The 16,955-nt window shown below is 38.4% G+C and overlaps 1 protein-coding gene across 1 annotated transcript; it reads left to right on the forward strand.

Annotated features, from left to right (window-relative positions):
* The first annotated feature begins 1,858 nt into the window (after window positions 1–1,858).
* Window positions 1,859–16,668, forward strand: LOC150060402 (vomeronasal type-2 receptor 116-like). The gene is made up of 7 exons (XM_090336236.1): window positions 1,859–1,911; window positions 5,962–6,253; window positions 7,334–8,143; window positions 9,367–9,594; window positions 11,224–11,347; window positions 14,132–15,079; window positions 16,475–16,668. Exons 1-7 carry the CDS (start codon window positions 1,859–1,861, stop codon window positions 16,666–16,668), a joined length of 2,649 nt encoding a protein of 882 aa, XP_090192362.1.
* The last annotated feature ends 287 nt before the right edge of the window (window positions 16,669–16,955 follow it).

The raw sequence follows: 16,955 nt of genomic DNA on the forward strand, positions 1-16,955 counted from the left end.
CCACATATTTGTGACTTTGTAGTCAGGTAGTGCAATGACCTCCTTTTCTTCTTTTTAATCCAAGATTGCTTTAAATATTTGAAATTATTTGTAAATTCATACAAATAGTAGGAATTTTCTTCTACAGCTGTCCGATGTTAATGGCATATTGACAAGGATTTGATTGAGCCTGTACATCATTTGGGGATAGTGTGGAGATCTTAATGATATTGATATTGATTTAACCCAAGTACATGGGAGAGTTTTCCAATTTTGTGTTTGTCCATTTCAATTTTTTGAGCAATGTTTCAAAACATGTTAAGATCTTTCCCCACTATTGTTAAATATTTTGGCAGAAGTGTTGTTTTTTATTAATTGTAAATAATCTTCCTTTTCTGCTTTTAATTTTAGTTGATTCACAGTGATGAAAAATATTTATACTGATGACTACACATTTATTTCATATCCTATAATGTTCACAAGTTCATGTATTTATCTTACTCTGCAACGTCCTATAAGCTCTCTCCTAATTAGTGAGTTTTGATTAATTCTACGTTCTAAAGAAGTCTGAGGCAAGATGAAATTTTCCATTTTATATTTCTAGCTTTATTGTGCCAAGTAGAAACATGTTAATCATAGATGATGATGTTGTTCATCTTTTCTAGACCATAGTCTATTTCTGCACACATGAAACATATTTCTTTTTATATTTTTTATCATGATTAATAGAAGGGTTACATTATATTCACCAGATAGAAGATGCATAACTTCACAAACTTTGATATGCCTTTTCATGACATGGCCCCCATTTCTCTCCTACCCTCCTCCCATTTATCTTGATTTCCCCCCTTCCCTATCTGATTTCAAATAACCAATTAATCACACATAAAATATATCAGATAACAAGGTGAAATATTGTAACAATATAAGATAACCAGGGGATGGCAAAAGAGATGAGGGATAACATAGTGCATTAAGGACAACAATCACTCATTATATGGCTTTTGTATGAAACACATTTCTGGCAGAAAGGCACTGAAACGCTGGAAGGAAGACTAAACATGACAAATTGTCCAATGTGACTTACACAAGAAGACATCAGTGATTCGCATCGGTTCTTTACGTTCTTTCCAAAACATCTTAGAGAATTCTCTTAGCTCTAACAAATCCTGCAAATCCCTCAGCACAGGCTTGTACAACCACCAGGGGTTCTTGGGCTCATTAAAAGACAGAGCACTGACTCAGGATGAAGGTCCTACTGGACTATGATGATACCATGGGCACCAAGAGACAAAGTCCAAAACATATTTTTCCAAGGTATTTTTCACCATGATGGAGAGTGGCAGGTGCAGAGCCTTCGGGCAGAGAATCCCTGAGCTCCTGACTGGAATTGAGGTTCAGAAGACAAAACCGCAAAGACAGAATTGAACACAGTGACATCAAAACTGAGATCTTGGAATGGTGCTTCCTTGCATATGCCTTCCGTTTGCTTCTAGTTGTGCCTTTCTCTAATATGCCAGGAGACCAGCTGTAGATACTCTTTCTACAAGCTAGAGGCATACTTCAATGCTGAGACTCCACGGAGCCCTACATCAACATCTATTTTTCCTTCAGAAGGCTGAAGAAATGGAGCTTGGAGGTACTATCCAATCTCATCCCTGCCTCAGCTTAGCCTAGATGCAGGGTTTGGCTTCTCGGCTGGGCAGATTCTGACATGTCTTTGTCTCTGGTTTTTTTCCTATTCCTGCTATTTTCACACACATCACAGCGTGTGGATATTCCAAGCTTTATAAAATACTTGAAGTCAAGTGTCTTCCAAGATGGAGATGCAGTATTGGGTGGGTTTTTCCCTCTTTATCTCTTGGGCCAAGAAGCTTCCATGTCCCAGCAATCTCCTACAATCCATCCAGATTATACAAAAATACCTCAAAGGTAAGATCTATGTTACATGCACTTGTTGACTGTGGAATGACTATTCTTTCCTTCCTGCTTAATCTCCTTTGCCACTGTAAAAAGGGGGCATCATAATGGAAGTAATGAAAACCATTAAGTTCTAACATTCTCTTCCTTTTGTATATATTTGAACTCTATTTTCTGTTGTGCCTTTTGCTTTCCACTCCTATAGAGATTGAAAAGAGAAATTAATGTTCTGAAGCTTACCCTATCAGCCTGTCCCTCATATTCATGCATTGGGGACTGGGGTGTTTTAAGATGTGTGTGACTGTTGAGCCCCATCCTCTCTACTGTCAAGACAGGTGTCTGAGCCACTGAACCCTGACTTCAGGTAAATGTTAGAGTCAAGAAGTTCATGTAGACTTGCTGTCTGGGCATTTTGAAATGCACTTAATAAGGAAATAAGGAGTATCTAAGTTTGATAATACTCTACAAAGGATAATAATGAAATTATACCATATGAGACCTTTTTGATACTAAAAGTCATCAGAAAAAATTCTTTTGTAGGGGCAATGCTTTTTACTTTGACCTTGGTAGTTTCTTCAGGAAAAATAAGTGAATAAATTGCATTGATTGGCTTCAGGAGACTAAGTTGCCCGTGTCTCTGATAATTGAGTTAAAACACTAATGCTTGGTGACAGCTCCCCAGCAGACAGCTTGTGCTTCACGCATGGAGCACTGATTGCAATGAGTTAAATTATTCTTCTAAAACATTCAATTCAGTAGTCTCATACCCTAAGAACAGCGCTTTTTATCATTATTTTGGATAAAGGTGTTATACAGAGAAGTTACATAAGTAAGGGAATAAGTACAATTCTTGTCAAACATTGTTTCCCCTTGTCTCATTTTCTCCAGCTTCCCTCCCACCCAACTCCTTTATTCCCCAGGTTGTAATGTTCCAACATATTGTTGCTGCTGCATTGGTTCAGCCTTTGGCCTTTGACTTACATTTCTGTGATTCCCCTTCCTATCACGAAATCAGATATACATACACAAAACAAACAGAACCAAAATCAAAAGCAGTGACAGCAGAGAATCAACCAAAGGGAAAAAAAGAGAAATAATTATAAACTGTACACTAAAAAAGCCTCATTTTTCCATTGTTTAGACTTCATCTGAGTTATCATCATTGTATATCATCATATGTATGCAGTTATTGAGCTATTGTGGTATTCTGCTAGACATACTAGAAATATGTTATTACAAATGAAGGAAATCACAAAGTATATGTTTCATTGGCTTTGGCTTACTTCACTTAATATGACTATTAAACATACTGTTTCCACAGGTCTTTTTGCCACAGCCAGTGCTGATAGGCTAATGATCTCTGAGATTGATTATAAGCCTTTGTCTTTCATCTGTATGAGGATCTCTGCATCCTTAGTATCTTCCCCTCCTATCTATTAAATTTTGATTCTCTTTGTGTCTTTAGCATTCACCAGAATGTGAAACGAGATATCTTGTGGCAGCGACTTCATACATAGGAATATGAATCAAGGGTTAGGAATCAGCTTAATGATTGTTTCTACTCTACCCAAAAGAGAGAAAAGGAGAGATTATCACAGGGATGGAGGACTCTCTGACCTCAGCTACAATCTAAGAACCCACTTTCTTCATGGGACAAGTTTGGGGAGATGGATGAGACTTTAAACCACTTCACAAACTTAGTAGTCAGACTACAGGCTTCCTTCTATGGTTGTGCCAGAGATGTTTCAGGCCATCTCTATTTTTGGCAGAAGAGGGTCATGTGCCATGTGTTTTTTTCTAGTTTCAACCTGCAAGCAACCTAACAATTTAGTATGAACCTGTATTATTTCTCTGCCTACCACGTGTTGTCTGCCACGGATGCATTCGGCATGCTCACCCACTGGTGCACATTTGAGATGTGTTACACCATCATGATCAGTCCCTGAAAGCAAAAATTCTATCACATTGATTAAGGTAACTAGGAGAATATGAATAATAAATCAAGAGTTTCTTGTTCAGAAACTTGGTATTTGTTGCCAAATGTATGCCGGGAAGACAGGGTTTTTTTTTTTAATGTTCCCATTCCCTTATGTCCGATTGCACTTCTCCATTTCCAACTCCCAGCACTGACCAGCAATAATGTGATTTGTGTCTATCTGGATTTGTTGATCTGAATAGTTTAAGAATCTATACAACATATACTATTTATGATAATTTTTGAGTGGCTTACTTTAAATTATTTGTTGTTTTCCAGTGGAATTAATGAGTGTAACATGCATCAATCTATTGCGTGATTTCTTATAATATTTTAACATTGGGCTCTTAGGAGCAAATAATATTACCACTTTTACAGAATAAGATGAAAAGTATTTTATTTCATTTAGACACAATTTTTAAGCTTTGTGTTATCTTTAACTTGAGTTTGCCTAGAGTCCTATATAATTTAATATGTTTCAGTATACATTATGTCCAGCTTCTGCATATAAAAGAAAACGTGCTATTTCTCTCTCTGACCTTGGCTTCCCACACTTAACATGATTTGTTCTAGGTCCATCCATTTTCCTGGCATAATATACTTTCTCATGACTGTGCAAACAAAATTCCCTGTGTTTAGGTACCACATCTACAGCATCAGAGTTTTATCTATAACTTGACTATGATAATAGTGGAGCAATACACATATATGTACAAGTGTCTTTAGGGTATTCTGGCTCTTGGTATTCTGAGTAGATATCCAGGCATGGTATAACCATATTGTAAGGAAGATCTATGTTTAGTTTTTTTCAATAACCTCCAGAATGCTATCCAGACTGCTTGCTAGTTCTCATTCTCACCAACTGTACAAAAAACAAAATAAAACAAAACACTGTTCAGATTCCCCATGTTCTTATCCACATGATTTGGCCTATCTAACTGGGGTTAGATGGAACATCAGAGTTGGTTTAATTTGCATTTCCTTTATGGCCACATATGATAAGTATCTCCTCATGTGTTTTCTTTGCTATTCTTATATCTTCTCCTGAGATATCCTTCCTTAGCTCCTTTGCCCATTTGCTGATTGTCTCATTAGCTTTGGGAAAGGTTAGTTTCTTGAGCTAGCTGTATATTTCACTTCCAGGTTTTTGGTGGTTAGTTTGAGATAAGACTCTCACATAGTTTTCTGACCAGGCCAACTGTGAACCACAATCATCAGATTTCAGCCTCTTGTATAGCCAGAATTACAGGTGTGAGCCACTGGCACCTGGCTTTTGAAAAGTTACTAGATGCCACTGGCTCCTGCACATTGTTGAATCTAGAATCATAAGTGGATTAAAAATATGTACATATATATGTATATATTTGTATGTATTCTAAATTCGTGTAGCAAATAAAATGAGACTCAAAAAATTAAAGAATTTGTTGTGTTCTCTGCTTCAAACTTTACTATGACTACTTTGGGACATGTAAGAGTAGTAAAGAAATATTGAAAAACTATCTCTATTGGCAGCTGTGAGTGCCATGGGGAAACAAACTTGCAATCTGTCTTTGCTGTGTATGATCTTCTCAATTTCTTCCAGCTTTGTGGAGGGTTAGGAACTTAATTACTGTAGAGTCTGAGGGGTTGTTTGGGGAGGAATCATTGAAGCTGAAATCAACTGTTATAAACACCACAGTGTTGAGTAAACTATTCCCTACCTAAGAGAAGATCAGGAAAATAATGCAAAAGAGTCTTTCAATTAATATCTCTTCATTTAAAATAATTCAATTAGACACAACTATTGGACAGATATTGATAAGAGAAAGTCTCTACAGTTATCAGATATATCATTTAAATAAATACTACCACACCCCATTCACAATGCCTTGAATACCTATCACTATTTTGCATACAGATTACTTCATAAGAGTCTAAGAATCATTGCAAAATCTTCCAGAGATTTGGTAACCTTTTCAGCATCTCCATATGCCCCAAGACAAGAATCTCTGAATGGAAGCCTTAGTACAACATCCTGCCTTGGCTAAGGAGTTGACATTGCATCCCATGTTTTGATCACTCTTGCTAACACAGTTCTCTCTATTTAGATGGTTTTGGAAGAACTACCAGTATACTCTGGCCTTTCACTATGCCATTGATCAGATCAATAAGGACTCTCATCTACTTCCCAATCTATCCTTGGGTTATCATATCTACAATGTCTTCCACAGTGACCGAAGAACCTTACAGAATGCTCTGCTGTGGCTCTCTGGGAGTGATGAGATTCTCCCTAACTATCAATGCACTATGAGAAGCAAATCAGTTTCCATCATTGTAGGAACTTCATCGGCATTTTCTGCTGAAATTGGAGCACTTTTAGAGCTCTACAAAACCCCACAGGTAAGTGGATCCTATGAGAGTTAAAATTGATCTCCGTGAATTGTCTGGATTCTGAGATTATCAGTAGTGTAAACATAGGACAGAGAAAGCAGTAGATGCTGAAAATCTCAACCTGGATTACTTTCTAGAACCAAAAGTATCAATTGGCTAACATTGACTGCTCACGTCTGTGTGCCTTAGATGAAATACCGACATCACAAAAAAATACCCATTCTAGGAAGTAACTAACACATGTTATACCCAGACACCACTGATTATCATGTGGAGAGATATTAACACTTGGTCATATGGTTTCAGTTTGGTAAAATACTGAAGGTCAACACAGGTCCAGTGACTCCTTGGAATGATGTAAGCTCAGTTATATCTGCTTTATGTTTCACACGCTCCTTCTGCCTAAATCTCACATGCTCATATCTAAACAAGCAGATCTCAAGAGCACTCCCATTGATCTTTTCCCACAGAAAACTCCATATCACAGGTTCTCTCCAGAGAAATAACCAACACCAACAAGAATCAGAGATACTAACATTAGCTTAAGAGAGTTATTTTCTGGAAAAAAAGTTCTAGTATTTCAAACATTAGAGAGTATAAGCAATTGTGTTCTTCAAGACAATGCAGGTTAATATGAAAATATATTAAAATTACCAAAAGACTCATAGAATGAAAAGTTATTGGTATTTGGTATTAATGATACTGGCATAAAACAGTAATTGTGGAGCTGTGTCTCTACACCACAAGCCATAGGGTCAAGGAAGAGGCAAATATCACTCTCTTAGCAAAACTCCATTTGGCATCCATGCCTTCTTTAATTCCCATGGCAAGAGATGAGAAACAAATGATATTTCAAAAATTTTTTCCCATGCTTTGCTAAGAAAATCAGAAATCTTTTTGGAAATCAATGGCACTGTGAAACATGGTCTAATGTTGTGCCCAGAATGAGAGATGATGGGAATCCTTGCAGCAGTCCTTTCCTCTACTGAAAATTAATTTATTCAATAAGCTGAACACTTATCTCCCCCCAGGAGAGAAAACCCTGAGTCCCTCAGAACTCAGAATCCTATTTTGTCTTTGTTTATTCAGATCACATATGGACTTTTTGATCCCATGCTAAATGACAAAGACCAATTTCCGTCACTTTACCAGATGGCTGCCAAAGACAACCTTCTTGCTCACACAATGATCGCATTACTACTTCATTTTGGTTGGACATGGGTGTCTCTCTTCATTTCTGATGACATGAAAGGAGAGCAATTCCTTCAGATTCTTAAAGCAGAGATGGTAAAGAATGAGATTTGTGTGGCCCTAATAGAAAAGCTTCCAGCCACTAAGGTAATAATGCGCAGACCAAGAGAATTTACTCCCATGACTAGGATCAAAGTTTCATCTGCAAATGTCCATATACTGTATGGTGAAGTAGGGAGCCTCATAATTATAGACACTTCAGCAGAGTACTTCTTAGAAATAGGAAAAGTGTGGATAATGACATCAAAGTGGGATATCGTTGTGTATGAGATGGATCACATGCTGCACTCCTTCCATGGAAGCTTTACAGTGTCACCTCAGAAGAAAGAAATTCCTGGATTCAAACATTTTCTCAAGACAGTTAAGCCTTCCCAGTACCCAGAGGATGTTTACTTAAGTATTTTGTGGTTTTACGCTTTTGATTGTCTTCCTCATGGGTCACTTTTAGGAAAATATGGAGTTTGTCAACCAAATGCTTCCTTACAGTTTATGCCAGCAAATATTGACATCATGATGGTATCTGACTCCAGCCATCGTATCTACAATGCTGTCTACAGAGTGGCCCATGCCCTTCATAAAATGCTTTTACAGAAAATAGAAATGGGATCTCCAGGTGCTTCCAACCAGCCTAAGATTCTTCCCTGGCAGGTAAATCTTTTGCAGTGAGAGACACATTAAGTAACCAATGACTTCTACAAATGTGTTACTGAAATACAACACTGGGGCTACATCCTTATTTTAGATCAATAGGATCTGAAAAAATTCACAGTGGTTTCTTTTTACTGACTCTGTATTGAGAGAATTCTGTTCTTAGTTGTTTCCATTCCTAACTACCAAATTAAAACTTAAATCATAAAAGTCATTTCTATTTTAGGGTGAAATGCTGTCAACTGCCCAACTCATAGTAAAGCACAGGAAGAGCAAAACACAATCAGATTTATATTTTGCTTCAGAATGTATTTAATATCAGAAAGCATACATACAAATGACCATTTATATACTTCTGGGTATCTCAGACACAACGTGATACATGTTGGGGGGCTACATGACCTATTTTTAGTAAATAGTAGCAATAAATTTTCTGAAATATCCTGAAGTGACTCTAGATGAATTGCTCAGACATGAATTGCTCAGACATCCCAATTCTTCTAAAACCTGCAATATTCTTAGAATCATGGCCTGTGCTTACATTTTTCAGTATTAGGCCACTAACAATGTATATAAGCTTAAGATAGCCTGCTGGGTATGAACTATAAATGAGTAACTGAATGTAGGAACATTCAAGTAACTACAAATGAGGACTACAAATGAGTAACTGAATGTATGAACACTCAAGTAACTAAATAAACAAACATTGTCTAAACAGCATTAAGGTTATGTCGCACAACAGTATCATGAGACCAAAAAGTTGAAAGTTTAGATGTGCTTTGTTAGAAATGTCATTGGAGCCATAACTTTTTACCGGTTGTGAAGTGTTCCTGTAATGTCACAAGCCAACTATTTTCTCATCAGTAAAGACAAACAAAAATACTGATTAAACCATAGATGACATAAAAACACGTATATTCTACCTATACATTGTGATGTATGTGCCACATGCCACATAGATGTGGACCTCCTACCATCATTGCTGAAAGATACTACAAAACCTAAAGTAAAGAAAGGCTTCTAAGAAGTTCCAGGTTTTCTACCAGAGCCCATGCCAGTGCCACTCAGATGGCAAAATTCTGGATTTTTATCTATTTGGAGTCACTTAAAATCCCTATTGTTTTTCCTGGGAGAAAAGAATAACTTTTCTTCATTTGATACAAAAAATTTAAATCTCTATCTTGAAAGGTATTCCTCATGTGTAACTTATGTCCCTCCTCCAGCTTCATCCGTTTCTGAGGAAAATGCAGTTTACAAACAGTGCTGGGGACCACATATCCTCAGATGGGAAGATAAGCTCTGTTACACAGTATGATATCCAAAACATTGTGAATTTTCCTGCTGGTCTTGGGTTGATGATTAAAGTTGGAGAGTTTGTCTGTACGAGTCCATTTGATCAAGACTTGGTCATCAAGGAAGAGATGATAGAATGGCCTATTGGATTCACAAAGGTATGATTTCACTTCAGTATTGTGTATTATTAGGTAATTATGGAGAGAGCTACACAGAGGCCTGAGATGAGATGAAATAGTATCTCTTTAACTTTACACTATGTGATCTTTATTTTCCATAATCCTAACTGACACCTACAAAAATAGTAAGTCTGTAGATGTAAATTTTTGGATATTTTTTTATGCAACAGTTAATAAAATACAACACAGTTGCCAGACGCAGTGGTTCATGCCTGTAATCCTAGCTAATCAGGAGGCTGAGATCTGAGGATCAAGGTTCAAAGCCAGCCCAGGCACAAAAGGATGTGAGTCTCTCATCTCCAATTAACCACTAGAAAATGGGAAATGGGGCTTGGTTCAAGGGTAGGGTGATAGCCGTGAGCTGAAGAGCTCAGGAACAGTGCCCAAGCCGAGTTCAAACCCCATGACCCACAAAAATAAAGTCAACAAAGAGAGACGTATTTATATATGCATATTTTCACCTGAATCACTTTCATCTTAATTTCTCATTTGACGTCCTAAAACTTTTAATCACATATGTTCAGTCTCACGTTTATATTCAGATGCATTATAAACATACACTATAAAATACAATATATGATTCTCGTTTTCTAAGACATTTTTGGATATCACTGTCTTGTACATTTGTTCATTTGTACTGAATTGATTAAATATCTCAGGAAATGTTGTAGATGATTCCTAGGCCAATTATGCCGACATCCATAGCATGCTCTATTTTCTAAAAGAAAATTCCCCAAAACTGGATTAATTACTATCTGGGATTTAGAGCACAATTTTAGTGTTACTGTCAACAGTGTCCCTGTTGATTATAAAGTTACTTTTTGTGCAGATTAAAGTCTTCTTTTCAACTCTTTTAGTTATCTTGCATAACAACAAACAATCAACTGAAATAAAATTAATTCTACTTAGGTCAACGACTTACACTGCTCTCAATTTTGAAGCTCTCCATCCAAAATTGAATAGCCCAAATCTTTTCACCTGTAGTCAGTGTGACACACTATTGGGGGTCCAAAATCCAGGGCAAAATAGAGACAATTGAAACCAATGAAGAAAGAGAGATAGAGGTAAAGAAGAGAGATAAATCCAACAATCACCTTTGTAGAGATTACCCCAATGACCTAAAATACTTCCCACTAATTCTATTTTCTAATAATGTTTCAATAATACCTTTTAACAGTGTTTTGTGAATGATCCCTAGAAATAAGATCCTTTACATAAGGATTCAACATTTTCTTAATATTTAGGAATACTGTTTAGTCTCAAACCAATGGAATGTGAGGAGATAATAAAAATATTATAATGGATATACATTCACAGAATCACACAGAAACCTATATTGGAAAGGTTTGTGATAAAAAGGAAAAATACAAACAAAGAAAAGTACAGGAATGTGGCATGCTGGTGTTTTTTAAAAAGTAAAAGGTGATTTTTTTTACTGTGGTAATATTTAGCAAACATTTCAAAAAGGTGAACACTAACATAGAATTAGATACCTAAGTGATACAAACATGGGGTTAATTTAGTGGAGGCATTGTGTGACCTTTTGGAATCAAAGTTCTCTCCTGTGGAGATGCCAAATCATTGCCAATATTTTCTTTTATCCCTCAGACTCCTCAATCTGTGTGTAGCCAGAGCTGTGGTCCAGGATTCTGGAAAATTCTAGAGGAAGGAAGACCTGCATGCTGCTTCACTTGTGATTTTTGTCCAGAAGGATACATTTCCAATCAGACAGGTAAAAATCATAAACAACCATAAGATAACTCTTCTGTCTGTTTCTCAGTAACAAGAAACCACAGCTATTGGAAACTTAATTACCATCATTCTCCATTCATAATCCATCCATCCTCTTAATACATCTATGTTATTTATTTACTTTTCATTCCTGGGGCTTGAACGCAGGGAGGGCCTAAACACTGTCCCTGAGCTTCTTTACCTCAAGGCTAGCATTGTGCAACTTGAGTCACAGCCCCACTTATGGCCTTTTCTGAGTTGTTTATTGGAAGTAAGAGTCTCATGGACTTTGCTGCCCAGACAGGATTCAAGATTATGGTCCTCAGATGTTAGCCTCCTGAGTAGGTTAGATTATAGGCATGCACCACTGAAGCCCAGCTAATACATCCATTTCTACTCACTGTTATGACTCCCTTATGTGTAATGTCTTATTGGGGAGTGCTCATCATTAGATTAGTTTCAAGTGGGCACTGTTTCCACTGGCCACCTTTGTTCACCACCCAGGGCTGAGTGAGAGTCTCAGCGTGATAGTTCACTATGGTAAATCTAGTCATGAAATTTAGGATAGATAACCTTCACAGCTACCTCTCAGTAGTCAATGATAAGTACATAGCAGGTACTCCTAAATGGCCATAGAAATACTTTATTTGGGCCCATGTCCTAAATGCAGTGCAAGGCCTTAAGTCCAAATAATTAATATAAGACTGCTCTTTTCAATATAATGATACAATAATAAAAAGGATAAATGCATGAAGACACAATATTTTAATAAACAGGGCTATCTAGTATCTCTAAAAGTAGCCCTTTTTTGTTTTGTTTTGTTTTGTTTTTTGTTGGTCGTGGGACCTGAACTCTGGGCCTGGGTGCTGTCCCTGAGCTCTTCAACTCAAGGCTACCCCTTGAGCCACAGCACCACTTCCAGTTTTCTGGTGGTTAATTGGTGATAAGATTCTCATGGACTGTAATGCTGGGGCTGGCTTTGAATCACAACCCTCAGATATCAGCCTCCTTAGTAGCTAGGATTACAGATGTGAGCCACCATGCCCGACCCTAAAAATATCCTTTACCCAAGATATAAATATAAGAAATTATATAACAAGATAAACTACGTTACTGACAAACACGAAGTATTGGTTACCTATTGAAACTGATTTTGCTTTTCAAAACATAAAGAATAATTACTAAAATTTATGAATAAATACTACATAATTTCTGTTATTTTAGCAGTAGTAAACCTTTGGCAGAAAAGTTATCTTCAGGTATGTATAAATGAACAAAATAATATCCACCTTGCTTGTGAATGGATTGAAACATCTAACAGTGTCCAGAACAAAGAGGAAGAAAGGAGCTGTGGTGCCGATAACCCATGTCTATAATCCTAGCTGCCCAGAAAGCTGAGATCTAAGAATCTCAGTTTGAAGCCAGTCAGCCTCGGTAGAAATTTGAGACTCTTTTCTCAAATAACCCGCCAAAAAGTCCCAAGTTGTGCCTCAGTGGTAGCCTTATGCAAAAGAGCTATTTATAACCTATTTATAACCTGCCATTTTATAAAGGGTTACCAAAGCAGGATTTGGGTTGTATAGGAATGGAAACATTTACAATACAATCAGTCAATTCTTAATTTTTTTTTTGTTTTTGGTCAGTTGGGGGGACTTGAAGTCTGGGCTTGGGCATTGTACCTGAGCTCTTCAGATCAAGGCTAAAGCTCTACCACTTGAGCCACAGGGCCACTTCCAACTTTCTCACAGTTAATTGGAGATAAGAGCCTCATGAACTTTAATTCCCAGCCTGGCTTTGAACCATGATCCTCAGATCTCAGCCTCTTGACTAGCTAGGAATACAGGCATGAGGCACCGGTGCCCAGCTCAATTCTTAATTTTCAAATTAAAACATCTATTATGCAAAAAGTTCTTTATGTCACCAGTTACCATGACTCATGTCTATAATTCTAGTTAATAAGAAAACTGAGATCAGGAGGACAGTGGTTCAAAAACAATCTGAAAAATTATTCCTGAGAGACAATCTCAATAAATAAAAGCCTGGATATGTTGGTGTTTGACTGTGGTCCAAGCTACACATAAACAGTAAGTAGGGGGACTGTATTGGCAGCTGGCATATGCAAAAGAAAAAATGAGACCCTAGTCAAATAATAATGCTATTGGGCATCAGGACAGGGCTCAAGTTGTAGAACATCATTCTAAAAAGCTCAATACGCTAGGTTCAAATCCCACTACTACCAAAGGAAGCTGGGTAACACCAATTCAACCTCAATCAAAATGGTAATATTATTGATTCAATCAAACTAATTTATATGGAAACACTGACAAGACTAGTCACAAAAAGACAAATATAGATGAACACACTCTACCAGACATCAAGCTATCTAAGAAACAGAAATCAGTACAAAGTTCAGAGATTTAGGTTTAAGTATTTTATCTCTGATATATATAAGCTGAAAACCTTGAATTTGACTTATGTGGTAAATTTTAGAAGTACAGGCATAGAAAGGTCATAACAGGAAAGAAAGTGGGGAGAAATAAGGCTTGGAAAGAACCCACATCCTGGGTGATATCACTGAGTCATAGGCTGAGAAAACACCCACACACCAAAGATCTCTTTGGAATGAGTCTGGTTTTATCTGTAGCTGAAGAATATAGAAACTCACACTAGTGTGTCTCACAACATATCACATTCTTTGCATGCAATGACAATACAGAGGTTTTCTTTAACATGGCAGTAAGGAAAAAGCAATTGAAATGCTGATTCATTTGTTTTTTCTCTCCAGATACAGTGCAATGTCTTCAGTGCCCCACACATGAGTACCCAAACAATAAGAAAAATCGCTGCCTCCCCAAGGTCATAACTTTTCTGGCCTTGGATGATTCTGTGGGGATGGCTCTTGCCTGCGCAGCTCTGGTCTTCTCTCTCTCCACAGCTGTGGTCTTTGGGGTCTTTGTGAAACATCATGACACCCCCATAGTCAAAGCCAATAACCGCACTCTCAGCTACATCCTGCTCATCTCCCTCCTCCTGTGCTTCCTCTGCTCCTTGCTCTTCATCGGACATCCTAACACAACTACCTGTGCCCTCCAGCAAACCATCTTTGCACTTGTATTCACTGTGGCAGTTTCCACCATTTTGGCCAAAACCATTACTGTCATCCTTGCCTTCAAAGCTATGAAACCAGGAAGAACAATGAGGTGGTTTCTGATCTCAGGAGCCCCTAACGCAGTCATTCCCATTTGCTCCCTCATCCAACTTATTCTTTGTGGGATTTGGCTGGGAACCTTTCCTCCCTTTCTTGATGTAGACACACAGGCAGAATATGGCCGCATCATCCTCATCTGCAATACAGGCTCTGTGACTGCCTTCTACTCTGTCCTCGGATACCTGGGCTCCTTGGCCCTCGGAAGCTTCACTGTGGCTTTCCTAGCAAGGAAGCTGCCTGACACATTCAATGAGGCCAAGTTCTTGACATTTAGCATGCTGCTGTTCTGTAGTGTCTGGCTCACTTTCCTCCCTGTCTACCACAGCACCAAGGGGAAGGAGATGGTAGCTGTGGAAGTCTTCTCCATCTTGGCCTCCAGTGCAGGGCTCCTTGGCTTCATCTTTGCACCCAAGTGCTACATAATTCTTCTAAGACCTGATAAGAACTCTTGGAAAGGTGTAAAGAATACAAGAGCTTCTAGGAAGAACAGACATTCTGAAGGCCTAGCTGGTAAATCTCAAAGAGGTATTTGCCACCACCAAAACACCTCCAGTTCATATTGCAATATCACAAGTAAAACCAATGGATTGTTTTAGATCAGCCTACTTGTTTTCAAGATGCAGGAGTGCGAGAAAACACACACACACACACACACACACACACACACACACACACACAGTACTAGAGCCATCATTAAAGAGTAAAACTAACTTGACTGCATCTGCAACATGATCCTGAGAAACATTCAGGTTCCTGTAGCACAACAACTCCTGACAATGTTTCTCAGACAACCTTACAATATTTTTCTACAATTATCTCCCACAAAAATGAACCAGAAAAGGCCAAGAAAGTACCTGAATGATTCCCTGGGCCCTTCAAACTCTGCCAGTCCTCAGTGGAGAAGTGCAGCCTCTCAGGCAGAGAGGAAGGATGCCAGTTGAGGGTTGTGTGAGCAGGCTGCTGTCCACATAGCAAGGCCCACTCACCCATGGTCTGCGGAGGAGGTTTGTGCGAGAGGCTGAAACACTGTGGGAAGACAGCTATGATAATGTTAACAGTAATAATCTGCCACATCTTCAGCCTGTATGCTGCTGATAGTGAGAGTGTAGTTTGCCCCAGTCAAAGCCACTGAATTGATCAGGGCCTCTGGAGGGCTGAGTAGATGCACCTTAGATCAGTGCTTTAGGAGCCTGTCCTGCTGTCTACTGGTACCGAGCTATGTTGCTGTAAACATTCTGACTAGATTTGCAGTTCATCATAGCCTTTTCTTCTACTGCTGCAGCCAGGGAGCATGGAGACTGTGTCGTCACGATGTCCCCACAGGCAGCTGCAAACAGACATGGACAGTACTCATTCATACATGGGCACACAGTCAAACCTCATCGTAGATGCATGGAAACACACCACTTCCATGCACTTTCTGATAGTATAAGTCAGCACGAATTGTGTCCATATAAGAGATAGTCATTGCCGCTTATCACAAACAATCTTTAATTTCAGTACTTTATTTGTTATTATAAAGGTGATAGAAGTGTCCATTACATATTTATGATGAGTATATATCATTTTCAGACAGTGTCACCCTCCTTTACTCTGTCCCTCCTGTCCCCACCCACAAGTTGCAGTTTGTTTTCCACATATTATCTAGTGAGTATCACTTCTGCATTTATTTACTCTTTGTTCCTCCATTTCTATGCCCCACGTTTCCCTCCCAAAGACAGATAAACAAATAACACAAAAAGAACAGGAATTTCAGTGAAGAGAAAACCTCTTCCTTCCATCCAAACCATTTTTCAGCTCTATAAAAATACTAAATGCATCACAGCAGGTCAGTTTCTCACCAGAAACCCAAAGAAACAGGGTGATGAGAACCTGGCTTCTTGACCTCATCTTAAATATCTCTAAGTAATTCTCATTAAGGTGAGGGGCTGCACTATCAATGTACCTCCCCTTTCGTTGCCACTGAGGAAATTCTGAGAGTGCTCATTCCTGAAACCATATTCTGTTTGGTGTATGAGCACAGGTTTCCTCGCTGGCTTCAAGAAGCCAATGAGACACAAGATGGCTGGGAGCAGTCAGCACAAACACACTGGAAAAAACACCAAGACACCTGAATTTCCTGATAATCTAACTAAAATAGTTTAGAACTTAGCATCTTTGCATGAGCTAGATTCCAGCACGAGGCTCTGTAGCCAGTTCTTACAAAGCATTAACTCCTGGAAACACAGGAGGAGGATCAGTGTCATAATTTGGTGACTCCTAGGTAAGAACTTCAGAGTACCTTGACTCCAGGATGTGGAGACTGAAGGCCTAGACAGTCTCGGTTCCCATAGGACATCCAAGTCAAGGAATACAAGTGATATTTCAAATAGTCAAATCTATATCCAACTTCATCCACATC

Source organism: Megascapheus bottae, chromosome 7, assembly GCF_031878675.1.
Source record: "Megascapheus bottae isolate mThoBot1 chromosome 7, mThoBot2.hap1, whole genome shotgun sequence".
NCBI classification, from domain to species: domain Eukaryota; kingdom Metazoa; phylum Chordata; class Mammalia; order Rodentia; family Geomyidae; genus Megascapheus; species Megascapheus bottae.